Source organism: Pseudonaja textilis, chromosome 2 (assembly GCF_049901715.1).
Source record: "Pseudonaja textilis isolate UNSWEBS1 chromosome 2, rPseTex1.2, whole genome shotgun sequence".
Classification (NCBI taxonomy): domain Eukaryota; kingdom Metazoa; phylum Chordata; class Lepidosauria; order Squamata; family Elapidae; genus Pseudonaja; species Pseudonaja textilis.
The window spans coordinates 124301099-124315091 of record NC_141991.1 but is presented as its reverse complement, the minus strand read 5'-3'; the positions used below and the strand labels follow the sequence as shown (position 1 = coordinate 124315091).

The following is a 13993-nucleotide window of genomic DNA, read 5'->3' as shown; positions in this document are numbered from 1 at the left end:
TTTAAAAATTATAGCATCTATTTGGGTTCTATCCACTTTAAAAATGGCTATTTGTCTTACATTATTTCTAGTATAGGTACAGCCCTTGGCTTACAACCACATCTGGGACCAGAAATTCTGTTACTAAGCAATGCACTTGTTAAATGAGTTGTGCCATATCTTACGACCTTTTTTGCCACTGTCATTAAGTGAATCACATTGTTGTTTAAGTGAATATAGCTTCCACCATTGATTTTGCTTGTTGGAAGTTTCCTTTGAAGGTTGCAGATGGTGATTACACGACCCAGGGATACTGCAACTGTCATAAATACATATCAGTTACCAGGCGCCTGAATTTTGATCACATGGTTTAGTGTAGCAGTTAAGGCTAGAAACCGGGAGACTGTGAATCCTTGTCCTGCCTTAGCCATGAAAGTTGATTGACTGGCTTCAGGCCCGTCCCTCTGTCTCAGCCCAATTCACCTCACAGGGTTGTTGTTGTGGGGAAAATAGGAGGAGGAAAGTGTGTTGGATATGTTTGCCGCCTTGAATTATTTAGAAAATAATAAAGGTGGGATATAAAAATAAATGACTGCAGAGACACTGCAACAGTCATAAGTTACTTTTTCAATGCCACTTTAACTTTAAATGGCATTAAACAAATGGCTGCCAGTCAAGGACTTTTTGTAAGCATTTGTAGTTGGCATATGCTACCATTTTTCCATAGCGACAAGATTCCCACAGTTGACATCTCTCGAAGGCTCCATGGTAACCCCAACTGAGGAAAAAATGGGGCAGTGTTGCTAGAAACGAAATATCTGGGACAGTGATTGTCTAGCATACCTTCTCCCCCTTTATATATTCTTTTTAATTATATTCTCTTCTCCTTTGGATATCATCTTCTTTCTTTGTGAAACAGCAGTCTGTGAAAAGCAACCTATTATTTCCTAAAGTCTGGCTTGATCTTTTGCGGAAAATTGGGCCAAAAACTACTACTTGCCTATCCTTGATTTGTAGCATGGAAAATATTTTCCCATTTGATAGTTTTTCATAAGGTGGATTTGTGTGGCAAATAATGAGATGAGGCATTTGGTAAATAAAGACCAAGATTACCTCATACTGTGAAATGGTAGGTCTGTAATTAGATAACATCACCATTCAAAACTGCTGTGGAAATATCAGCTCATGAAGAAACAGGAATTAGACTAGGGAGCAACATGGTGTCTTCTTGTTTGTTTTTAATATGTCACAAGTTTCTGCAACAGAACCTAATTGATCTTTAAATGCCATAAGATTCTGTAGCATGACTGTCCCTCTGGGGCCTTTATGATATATGTGGTAGTCCTCCAGTGATTTCTGGATCACTATATGTATGATCATTATTGTAATCATAAATATGATCACTATATTTCTATGTTTGTTTCCTTTGTGCTAAGATCTGTAGATCTAGCTAAGATCTATGCAGCCAAATTACGCTTATTTGAGGATGCCTATATATTCTGTGTACAACAGGATTCACTCCCTGTATCTCAGTGAGAAGTAAGATGTTATCCCAAGCCAGAAATGTTCAGAATGGCAGAATACCAAAAAAAATAAGGTGAAAATGTTAAAGTGAGCATTAAATTAACATTGAATCCTTCAGAAGCAGAGTAGTCACATTTATTCTCTGACAAAGCGTCAAGGTGGAGTCTTCAAAGCATGTAACAACATTCAGTCTTCTGCTTATTTTCCTTAGCCACTTTAAAAGAAACACAATTTTAATGCATCTCTTTTCACAACTGGAAAAATTAGAATCATGTTGCAACAATAATTTGGAGTCCAGTGGATCTTCAGTTTCCTTTTTCTTACAGTGGGGCCTCTGGCTTTCCTTTTTCCTTTTTCTTACAGTGGGGCCTCTGGCTTTCCAAAGATAGTTTTTACTACTAGAATTCTTTTTCTTCACAAGGAAATATGAACAAACCTACAGGCACTGAGGGAACTTCTTAGGGACTATAAGATTGCATGCTGAAACCTCTTATGTTTGTTTCCTGATGACTGATGCTTCCTGCTGTGTTGATTCTACTTTTTCTATTTCTTTCTCCCACATCTTTTCTGAAGAAACTTAGTACATGCTTGAGTAAACGAAAAGCTGTATTTTGTAAAACAAACTTAGGAAGTTTCTTTTAATAATAAAACATTGCAAATGATATATAGGAAAGGTGTGAACATTCACTTTCCTTCACAGGAGCCTGTTTTTTCTAGAAGTAATGGCAACCATAGAGTAAGTGTGTGTTTTAGATAAAGGTTTTTCATTTCACAATCATTGGATGCAAAAAAGGTAATGAAAGGAATAAAGTGATTAGAGCAATTTCCTTTTGTACTTCAACTGATTTCACTGACAAGAAAAGTAAGCCAATTGGGGTGTTATCTTCAAGTTTTCCCAAAATATGCACGATGAGGAAAATGATACTATGTTTGGTTTTCCTGTAATCTTACAATTTAAGTCTATCTATTTGTCTAGATTCCTGAAACAACATGTATCTATGCACACAAACACATATTCTAGATAAGTATTCAACCTCCATGTAACAAAATCTATAAAAAATACACTCACTGGAAAGTTAGAAGGTCCCTGTTCTAAGACCTGACTCATACAAATGTTAAATCGGTTTTAAAAAGCAAAAAGTCCAAACCTTGGTTTTCTAAACAAGCGACTGTTTATATCCATATCAATCTATATTTTGAGTTTATTGTTAAGGCTCTCTCTCCTAAACATAATTTGGCTGTCATTGGAATTTGGTTGTCACACTTGCACCCAGTTAATTTATGACTTAGCATACTGACAAAACACATAACAGCTGGATTCTAAGCATAAAGCAAACAGTAGTCGAGCTTAGCATTATGTATGAACCAAGCCTATGTCTAAGTATTATGATCCCTCTCATGCCTCAGAGAGAAATTTATAAAATGGAACATAGATTTTATTAAATGTATGTTTAAAAGTGTACACCAGCATACATGAATGAAATACATTCTAAATCGATTCCTGCATGAATATCTCTTACAAAATTCATACTGTAGTCCCTTCACACTCCCTTCCATGTATAATTTTTACCTTTTATCTTAGAATTGGAGTAGAATGTGGGATTCAGCATAAATTTATTTTTGGTTTCTCAATACTTTTGATTAGCAAAACAAAACATTTTTGTCTCTGGCTTTCTTCCCTAAGGAACCATAGTGGCACAGTGGTTAGAATGTAGTATTGCAGACTAATTTTGCCTACTGCTAGGAGTTCGATCCTGACCAGTCTTCTATTCTTCCAGGGTCGGTAAAAGGAGGGCCAAGATGGTTGGGGACAATATGCTGACTCTATAAACCAATTAAAGCAATGGTCCCCAACCTTTCTAGCAAAACAGACCAGCAGTAGTGGCAAGGGGGTGGGGGAGAGGATGCTTCATATGAGCATCCTAAATCCCATGCATGCACAAATAAAGCTTTACATACTTGCCCGCTGCTTGCACGGTCTGGTTCCCAACAGGTCTGCAGCCCATGGATTGGGGACTCCTGGCTTAGAGAGTATTGTAAAGCACTATGAAGCTGTATGTAAGTCTAAGTGTTATTGCTATTACTTCCATGTACTTTGGTGCTGCATCCTTCATGATGTTACCTAAAGCATTTGCTGTATGGTTACAGTCACCAAAAGGGAGAGAGTCCTATGGCCATTTCTAAAAAGTTTTTTACTATGTTTTAAAATGTGACATGTTTCCTCCATTAAACACAAGATGATGGGTGGGGAGGATTAATAAATTAATGACATTTTTTAATGCCATGTGGATCTGTGCTTTTGATGTTTTCAATATTTTCAGTATCTCTTTATTTTTGCTATTCAAATGTAAATAGTATACCTTTTCTCCCTTGGTAGAAGCTCTACAAAACAAGTCGGGCAATGCAAGATAGAATTATGGAATTGCTAGCAACTGTGGAGAATGAAGACGTGATTACTGAACTCATACAAATGAATGAAAATCTAAATAATGTCTTACTGGGACATGAAAGGTATTATTACTTAATGTCATATATGTAGTCTGTGCTAACAAATCGTTGTGCCTTTCTTCATGAACAGCATATCTCTTTATTTACTTTCTCCTTCTACCCAACAGTGGGGTGAAGGAATGCTGGATCTTAAGTTAGGAACAGTTCATAGAAATAATAAATGAATAGGTTATGTTCTTTGTATTGGACAAGTATGAAGCCTAATAAATGGAGATGTAGAATAAACTTCAACCTTTTTCGAGAAGCATATCACAAGGAAGAAACAAACATGGCTCCTTACCAAAAGTTCAAATATCTATAAATAGGTTAAACTATCATACTATTTTCTTTGCTGAATTGCTTGTACAAATGACTATTTAAAAATGTCATCTGTAACTATAACACGATGTTCAGAGGCTGTAAGATGAATCGGATATCAGCTATCACACATTTAGTACAAATATCGTATTTAGTACAAATATCGTATAATATCGTACAAATATCATTTAATCAAACCAAAGGTTGACCATTGATATAACTGTGAAGATATCCCTTTGTTCTACTATTATGGAAGACTGGAATAGGATGTTAAGTACTCCTGTGTATCATATGAAAAGTACTATATCAATAAAAATTGCTATACCCTTTCCCTTCCTATCAGAATACATGGAAATACTAGAGGGTTGTGGAACGCCTTTTGCAATGCAGGTAGTCCTTGCTTACCAAGCACTTGTTAAGTTGCCTTTTAAAGTTATGATAGCATTGAAAAAGAAGACTCCTGCTGGGCTCTCAAAGCTGCAGCCATCACAGTATCCTCACATCAACATGATCTCAATTTGGGCATTTGCAACCTCTGCGCATTTACTATGATTGCAGCATCCCGTGATCATGTTATCAGCATTTGTGACTTTCACAGCCAGCTTCTGACAAGTGAAGTCATTGGGGAAGCTGGTGGGAAGTCTTAAGTCATGTGACATTCTATTCAATGAACCACAGTTATTCTCTTAACAATTGCAGTTGGAATTGACGTAAGTCGAGCAACACTCACATGACATTTTACTCTATGACCATATCACTTTGTAATGGAATTGCCAGTCCTAATTGCACTTCATAAGTGAAGACTGCCTGTATCAGAAAAAAAAAGAACTTAGAATCTCAAGAGACTGAATTTACATCCAAACTGGAGTGCATTTAAATATAGCTTGAGATTTCCATCCAAGGCTGGTTGTAATATTCAATATTTTTAGCCTACAAAGTTTTCTTTTTCAGTTAGATTTGGAAGGTGGTTTGAGATTTATGAAGAAGATCAGTTACTCTGGGACATTATTGAGAGGCTGAGCAGACACTAATTGCCTAACTCATTTGTAAACGCAATTTCCTTTGAAATGGAGTTCAAATTGAAGAACAAAAGATTCTGGTTACATTTCAAAATAACAGTAATAAGGGGTCTGCCCTGAAGTGTGAATGCAACTCTGATAATAAGTATTCGTTATTAGTATTTGTTACAAATACTAGGAAAGATACAAATACAAGGAAAATAAACAATTCAAACAATTCAAACAATTCAAACTGCATCTTTCTCTCACCAGGAGATTCTGGTTGGTTGGTTGATTGGTTGGTTGGTTGATTGGTTGGTTGGTTGGATGGTTGTTTTGACAGAAGAAGCAATCAACATCTGTATGTGTTACTATAACAAGCACTTACTTCTGCTAGGCTTCATATAACCTATAGGCAGGGTAGTTATTTTACAGGGATTTCAGGGCAGTCTGTTACCAGAGGAAGGCACTGCATAACCAGTTTCCATCTATTTGGGACTAACTCCACATTATCAACCAGATATGTTTTCAGTTACGTTGATCATCAGGAGGCAGACACTATGTGATTGGTCTGTCCTATTTGGGAGCTTGTTGGTACAACCTTCCTTGTCTCTCAAGGTCTCATGTTCTATTCCTATCCTTAAGCCTTCAACCACAAGCCTAAAAAAAATAGGTGAAATCAATCTGAAAAATTGCAGTTTTTGACAGGATTTAAGGATGGCTAAGAGCACAAGGCATCTGGGAGGTCTTCTTCCATCATTCCTGAATGAAAACAAATTAAAGTTTTAAATTGTTGTTGAATTCTGGCAGTTATTCTACTAGTTTTGGGTACCAGAATGTTGGGGTGCTGGGCAAGGCAGTATTGCAAGCAATTTGAGCACAACCAATTTCCCACCTTTGCTTTATAAGCTGTTTGTTACTATCCAGGAGTGACATTACTATACTCTTCACTGTGACACTTGTGTCGCATATTCCAGAAAGCCTCTGTCATGGCCGCTAAGTTTCCATGCATTCTGAATGTTTGTGCTGAAAATTCTCAGGGTTCTAGTTTGTTATGCCTCCTTCCACATTAAGAGATATACAGTATAAGGCGGGTTCAGGAAGAATTGTCTCCAGAACTTTCTTTAACCAAGAGTTCTATGCCCTCAAAAAAAGAACAGGAAGCTGGTACTCTGAAATCCTTGTTTTTCATTTTTGAGTCATCTGCTGCTTACAGGAGTACCTATTATTGCACAATAGGAACAAAGGAGATTTATTTCAGTTGTTCCAGTAATACCTCTACAGTTTTGTTTCCTTATAGCATCTGTGGCTTAATGGTGCTCAAGATTTGAATATGCTAAGTCATCCCAGACTCTCAAATATAAAAGGACAGGTACTGCATATAAATGTGAAAGCTGCTATGAATCTCCATATTTATGTGTTTTATGTTGATTATATATATTTATGTTAATTGTTTACATATTTATGTGTTTTATGAAATTGATTATATTGACTACACTATTTTTATATAGGTTTTCTAGAAACAGAGTACGCTTCTGGGAGAATCAGAGAATCCAGAATGAAAGTGCAGCAGTAAGTAACTGATAGTCATTTCTACCAGTCTAGAACAACATTTTGTGGTTCATCCTAAAATTCAGAATATTTTTTTCCTTCCGAAACTAGAAATGTTCACAGAATTAAGTTCACTGAGTTAAGCATGGTTTATTCTTTTGAAAGTTCTCATCTTCCTATCCTCACGATATTCTAGTTAGTAAAAAACAAAAGAATACAGGGAGGAGTGAGGATTTAGACAATATGAATCCACTCTAAGCATGATAGGAATGAAGAGCTTCGAGAAACAGAAGAGGGAAAAAACATGTTGTGAACACAGGAAAGCAGCTACAGTATTATCATCTGCCTTATCTAAATCTCACCTGGCAGAAGACAATTCTCTTTTGTTCACTCATCTTCAGTGTACAGTAATCTTCTGGCTGGCATGGAGCCATATGTCATATTCAATATAATTTATGCTTATCAAATAACAGGTAACAAATGTAAAAACTGACCAAGATTTCTAAGGTGTTCTTAACTGGGCAGGAACTTTTGAAGGAAGTTAATTATTTCATTCTGGCTTTTGAGGTCATATTGGATACTTTAGTGGTCTTGGCCAATGAATGGATTGTCCTCAACAGGAAGGAGACAAGACGGATATGCCTCCATTGATCTTCTGAATTTATCAGCAATTTGTGGCATCCACAAATATGAGGATACGGTGAAATGGGGATTTTGTTTCTTGTGATTGTGTCCAAAAAGCCTGTAGAAACCTCATGTTTAACATCAGGAATTTCATAGAGACCATGCTTTTTTATATTTATTTGTTTTATTTTATTTTTGATGCTACCCAACTCCAGCTGACTCTAGGTGGCTTACAGCCACCTTTTTAAAATAATACAAAAATAACAAATAAGTTCATAATCAAAATCAATCCCCTCTTCAAATTACAAAACAATTACAAAGTGACAAACCCATATATCTGAAACAGGTCCATTGACCCTACTCTGATGTCTGGAAGAATAGCCAGTTTTTCATATAAAATCTCTAGAAGTGATAAGTGTTTTGGGTAGAGATTTAGCACTGTGTTGCTGAGACCAAATATGATTCTTGTCATCTGAACAAGAGAAGTGTATGAAGATGATGAAACAATACCTGAAGGCTGTAACAGCTGAGAACCATGAATATGAATCCTACAAGATGGCTGTTCTTTAACTGATCCTTAGTTCCAAGAGTTAGAGGCATAGCCTGTTGTCCTGTCCCCCCACACACACACACACACACACACACACACACACACACACACACAGTGTAAGTATCAAGGTTTCCAAACCTGAATTGATATTCCCCAGCAATTCCCTGTGCCAGCACCAATTCAATCCCAATGAGTCTCTCAGGCTACTCAAATTAAGCCAACACTAGTCCTCAAGGCAAAGACAAATCCAGTCCACTAGGTTAAAGCGAGTTCCCAAGGCAAAGGCAAGTTCCAAGACCAAAGCAAATCCACAAGCAAAAGCAAGGCAAGGCAAAGGAAACAGCTGGAGACAGTCCTAAGTTCCAGGCAGAAACATACAAGAAGACAACAAATGATGTTCCCAGCATCATCTCCATCTGTCTGCTGGGCTAAATAGCCAACTTCTGGTGCAGCCTGTCAAGAAGGGCAAGGCTGCCTCCTCGAGAATAATGTGACTGACCTTAGCTGCTCCTGCCTTTCCTCTGCCCTACCTGTTCTTGGATCAGGTGCAAAAGGCAGTTGCACTTCCTCATTGCTGACTGGCTGCAGCTGTATGCTTTCCCCACCTGAAGTCAAAGGGATGTCCTACTGTGGCTGTGCTTCAGCCAAACCAGTCTCAGATGGCTACTTGGAGCCATTGACCAACTTCCTCCTAAGATGAATTAGAGATCCTTGTGTTAACCATCACAAAATCCTACATTACTTGGGAGCTGGATATCTGAAAGATTCCCTCAAGAAGAACTGTAACAACTTGCTGGGGACCTTAAATCCTCCCATCTCATCATCATGTAGAAAAAATATAGCAATCAGTTCTACCATGAATGTGCAGTATTCTCTTCTGAGAGGTATTTCTAGGCCCAATTCAAAGTATTTTGAGCCCCAAGCTAGGACCTATTTCTTTTGCTAGAAATTCATGAAAAGTGGACTTTGCTGTCCTGTTTTTTAAATTTTGTGTTGATTTGATCTACCCTTATTGAAGTAAGGGTGTTTGTTTTAGTGTTATTACCTTAAATGCACTATGGCTTATGTCAGGCGGGATGCAAATTGAATGAGTATAGTATGTAAATAATCACTGACTTCAAGAGATCCTCACTGCCTACAAGATGTGTTATTATTGATGTTATTGCAGTTAGAGGTGTTTAATATGGGCTCAGAGGCAAAGTAGGCATCATGTATAACAACTTTTGTTTAATTTTGAGGCCGGTGGCAACCAACCATCTGCTCCTTCCTGTGATTTGCTTGACCTTGAGTCATGTCTTCCTGCTGCTGTGCCAAAGCCTATGAGAACTGACCTTCCCCAGTCTTCTGAATTAAGTAAGTAAAATAGATAAACTCGAATATTTTAACAGAATTTTAGAAACTATGTAAGGAGAAAAAAAATCTTTGGATTCCACTTTGCAGATTTGTTTAAGGACTGTGCTAAGTGTAAACATATTTTTAAACATAATTTTAAATATGTTTCAGATAAAGGTGGTGGCTTATCTTCCTATCAGTATTTGGGATTGTTTCAAATGCATTTCGGCTACCAGAGAAATTCTGCTGACATTCAGAGCAGTAGCAGTAGGTAGGCTGGTTAGCTGAATTTCTTTAGAGGTTGTTGATTTGGAGGAGCTCTGCCCTCTTCCTGGCATGGCAGCAAGAAGATAGATTGCTCTTGAAGCTGCACACAAAGGTGGCAGAAATTTTGACTGTTACACTGCTTAGCTATAGGCTTATGGGATGCCTATCCCAGTCTAACATGTCAAGTGTACAGTCCTTGACTTAACAACAGTTTGTTTAGTGACCATTTGAAGTTACATTGGCACTGGAAAAAAGTGACTTATGCTTAAGACCAATACAGCATGGTCCCATGGTCATGTGATCAAAATTCTGACACTTGGGGCTTCCGGTTTGAAGGGCTTCGGCGACAGACAGGAATCCGCAATCATGCACGGTTTCTGCCTGGGCTCACCGCTGGAGCGCCCCGAGCTGGCTGGTTTCGGGGCTAAGCCACCCCGTAGAGGTGGTGAAGAGGGGGGAGACTGCCAGCAGGGTCGAGGAGAGCCGCATCTCTCCTCCTCAGCTGGCCATTACTCCCTTTCCCGAAGGCGGTAGGAGCGGTGGTCAGAAATGGCCACCTCAAAGAAGAACTCAACCGGAAAAGAACGTGCAGGAGGAAGATAAGAAGTGAAAGTTTTGGCTGACCGGGCTAAGTTGAAAAAGTAATAACTAAGGTACCCTGGAATTTAAATTTTACAAGAAATAACATCGCTCCCAAAGAAGAGTTGGAAGCAGCGAAAGAAAGCGAAAAGGGAAAGGTTTGGCTTTTTTTTCTTCTTCTCTCTCCTTCCTTATATTGACAACTAGGAGACCTAAATAAGAAATTGGAAAAATTCGCTTTGGCATCAATAGGCAATTAAGCTGAAAATATAACTAAATGCCAAAGGGACAATAAAGATTTCTGGACATTAAAAACTTTTTCTTCTATAAGCAGGAAGGGAGAGAAAAAGAATAAGGGCAGGATCTGGAAGAGGGAAGAGACTGCCTGGACTTTAAAATAATCTAAAGTAAAATTTCAATAAGACTTTTAAAAGATACATTTTAACTGAAACTTTGCAACTAAATAGTAACCCCAGGAAGAGAAAGTGGGGAAAAAAAGAAAGAGCAAAAAGAAAGAGTTTGCGTGTATTTGGATTACTTGGTGACTTTTGGATTTTTGGTTATTATATTTGAATGACTAAAATCAATCGGGTGGTTGTTTAAAAATTTCTACAATGGCATCACTTTTGGATGAATTGAAAATGGAACTTAAAAAGTACAAAGAAGATGCACAAGAAGGGAAGGGTTCTTTTGGCTTTGTTTTTCAATTCTTAGAAATGGAGATCTAGAACTATGAGAAACAACAAGAAAAGACTGCAAAACAAGAAGACTGGGACAAAGAAGAAGCCATCTTTAATGAACAAGTAACTCTTTGTGGGGAAGAAAAAGAAAGTGGGGAAAGAGGATGGAGAATTTAAGACTTAAAAAAACAACCAAAGAAAAATAATTCAAAAAATAAGTATAATACTGGAAAGCAACAGAAAAGGGGAATACAGAAGAGGGAAATAGAGGTAGAGAGACAAGGGGGTAAAAAGGGGAGAGAGAAGAAGAGAGGGAAGAAGGAAAGGAAAAGAAGTTACAAAGGTCCGGAGCAAGATATAAAGAAACAGGACCTATTTAGAGATAATGGGTAAAAATCTAACTGAAAAAGGGATTCTGTAAAGGTACATAAGATTGTATTGTTATATTAGTAATAGAAATAACTTTAGAAAATTGGAAACAATGTATGATTAAAATGAGGGATAAAATAGTGTAATTTAGTGAAATGTTTGTGAATAAAGTAAATGAAATAAAATAAATGAGAAAATTGAATTAGGAAGGAACGGGAACATTTTTATTAGTTAATATTTTATAAAATATAAGTGAAGGGGGGAATTAACTATGGAAAGTTTATAATTGTTTCCATAGAAGTATGATATTTAATTGAAAAGTAACATGAAAAATGTTAAGACTTTAATGAATATTAATATTAATGATAGAATTGAATTGGAATGGAATGATGTTTTAATTATATACATTTATAATTTTTTTTCTTTTTTCAAGAATACTGTGTGTAGTTTAAGAATGTACGGAGCAGAATCTGAATGGAAGTTATGTATTATATTGTTATAATTTTAGGGGAAAGATATAAAGGTGTCATACTCCAATCAGTAACTACAGGAGAAATTTTGTTTAATGAGAAAAGATAATAGACAATTGAAATAGGACAGACAAAAAATATAAATATAATGATTTGAATTGAGATGAAATAAATAAAATAAAATTGAGAAAATTAAAAGAGGGGAGAAGCCATGTAGAAAATGTAAAATAGTAATAAGATATGGAATAGAATATAAAAATGAGCATGAACCCGAATTTGCATCTGTACAAAGAAATGTAACCCAGGATTATGCTGCTTTCAAAAAAGATGTTTTATTTGTATTTCTTTTCTTTTTTTGAAAACTCAAATAAAATTTACAAAAAAAAATAATAATTCAGACACTTGGCAACTGACTCACATTTATGACAGCTGCAGTGTACCAGGGCCGTGTGATCACCTTTTGTGACCTTCTGACAAGCAAAGTCAATGGGGAAGCCAGATTCACTTAACAGCCATGCTACTAACTTAACTGCAGTTATTCACTTAACAACTGTGGAAAGGAAAGGTGATAAAATGGTACAAAACTCAATTAACACCTGTCTCATTTAGCAGTAGAAATTTTGGGCTCAACTGTGGTCATGGGTCGAGGACTACCTGTATTGATTACCATGTAGAAGGCAATAGCAATATCTATTATTAGTATCTCATATGCATTTAGTGTGCCTAAGAAAAATGTGCCTAAGAAAAGGCTAAATACTAAGCTCCTTAATAATATGTTTTTACCAAATGCTGGCCAAATTTGTTTCCTGTATTTGAATACATGCAGGAAAATTCTGCCATTCACAATTACTAACTTGCCTCCCTTCAGATTATCCGCCCCAAAGTGTGGATGCTCCATATCCTCATTCAGCTGTGCCATCAATATACCCTCAAATAAACTCACTTGGTTTTGCGAATGCTTCACAGTCTTTGTAAGTAGCAATGTTTAAAGTCATGTAAACATTTAGACAACCTTTGACACTTCATTAAGATCTCATCATTGGAAGTTTATCCAATAATTAGCTAGGCTTGTAGCAGATTTGATTTTCATTAATCCTTCATTTTAAAAGCTAATTTATGTAAAGTCATATAGCTATTGCAAATGAAGCAACAGACTAAGAAGCATAACATTGACTAATAAATTAGCAATAGCACTTAAGACTCATATACCACTTCACAGTGCTTTATAGCTCTAAGCAGTTTACAGAGTAAGCCTATTACCCCCAACAATTTGGTTCCTCATTTTACCAAACTCGGAAGAATGGAAAGCTGAGTCAATCCTGAACCTGGTTAGATTTGAACTGCCAAATTGCAGGCAGGCAGCAGTTAACAGAAGTAGCCTACAGTACTGCATTCTAACCACAGTGCCACTGTGGCTCTTCTAAACAGCTGAATAGTTAATTGCCCTGTTTTGGGCACAGAGGGAAAGCCGTCATATTGCATTCTATTTCTATTGTATTTTTTGGTGGATTCCAATGCACTGTTTTTCCTTTTAAAGATTCCCAACAGAAGCACAAAGGACATCCCAGGTGATCCCAAAGGATTCAATGTATGTCAACGTGAGTATCAAACTGTGTCCTGGTTTCTTTGTTTATTAAATTAATTATTTGCTGCCTATTTCACCTTGGGCTACTCTAGGTGGCTTACAACAATAAAAATAGAGAAATGAAAAGAAAATGTAAATAAGACAGTAGCAACTGAGGTGGTATTCAGCAGGTTCTGACCAGTTCTGGAGAACTGGTAGCAGAAATTTTGAGTAGTCTGGAGAGCCGGCAAATACCACCTCTGACTTGCCCCGCCCCCATCTATTTTCTGCCTCCTGAGTCCCAGCTGATCGGCTTGGTCTTCTTTTCTTGTCCTGCACAGGAGAATGGAGCTGGAAAGCAGGTTAGTGGGGTGGGAAGGGAATGGGGATTTTGCAATAATCTTCCCCTGCCATGCCCACCAAGGCATGCCCACCAAGCCACACCCCACCCACCAAGCCACGCCCACAGAACCGGTATTAAAAAAAAAATTTGAATCTCATCAGAGCAGCAAAGTAATGGAATAATAGAATAAACAATGAAAAAGAAAATGAGAACACAGCAATATAAGAACAAAAGATGGCCAGGTAAGGAAGCAGGGGGGCAAGAGGATTTTTACTCTCAGTCTAGTAGCCACCTCCAGTGTGGTAGTCCCCCATTTGGTCCCCGACCAGCCAGAAGAGTCAGGTTTTCAGGCTCTTAT

General features: G+C 37.2%; 1 protein-coding gene across 2 annotated transcripts in view; it reads left to right on the top strand.

The window, feature by feature from the left end:
* The window catches only part of TOM1L1 (target of myb1 like 1 membrane trafficking protein), a 61061-nt gene that overhangs the window by 39749 nt on the left and 7319 nt on the right, over positions 1-13993 (top strand). For both annotated transcript variants that reach the window (XM_087925162.1, XM_026711218.2), the window contains exons 8-12: positions 3881-4014; positions 6818-6878; positions 9270-9384; positions 12597-12699; positions 13266-13326. In XM_087925162.1, coding sequence (XP_087781288.1) covers positions 3881-4014; positions 6818-6878; positions 9270-9384; positions 12597-12699; positions 13266-13326 — 474 coding nt within the window. The remainder of the gene's footprint in view (positions 1-3880; positions 4015-6817; positions 6879-9269; positions 9385-12596; positions 12700-13265; positions 13327-13993) is intronic.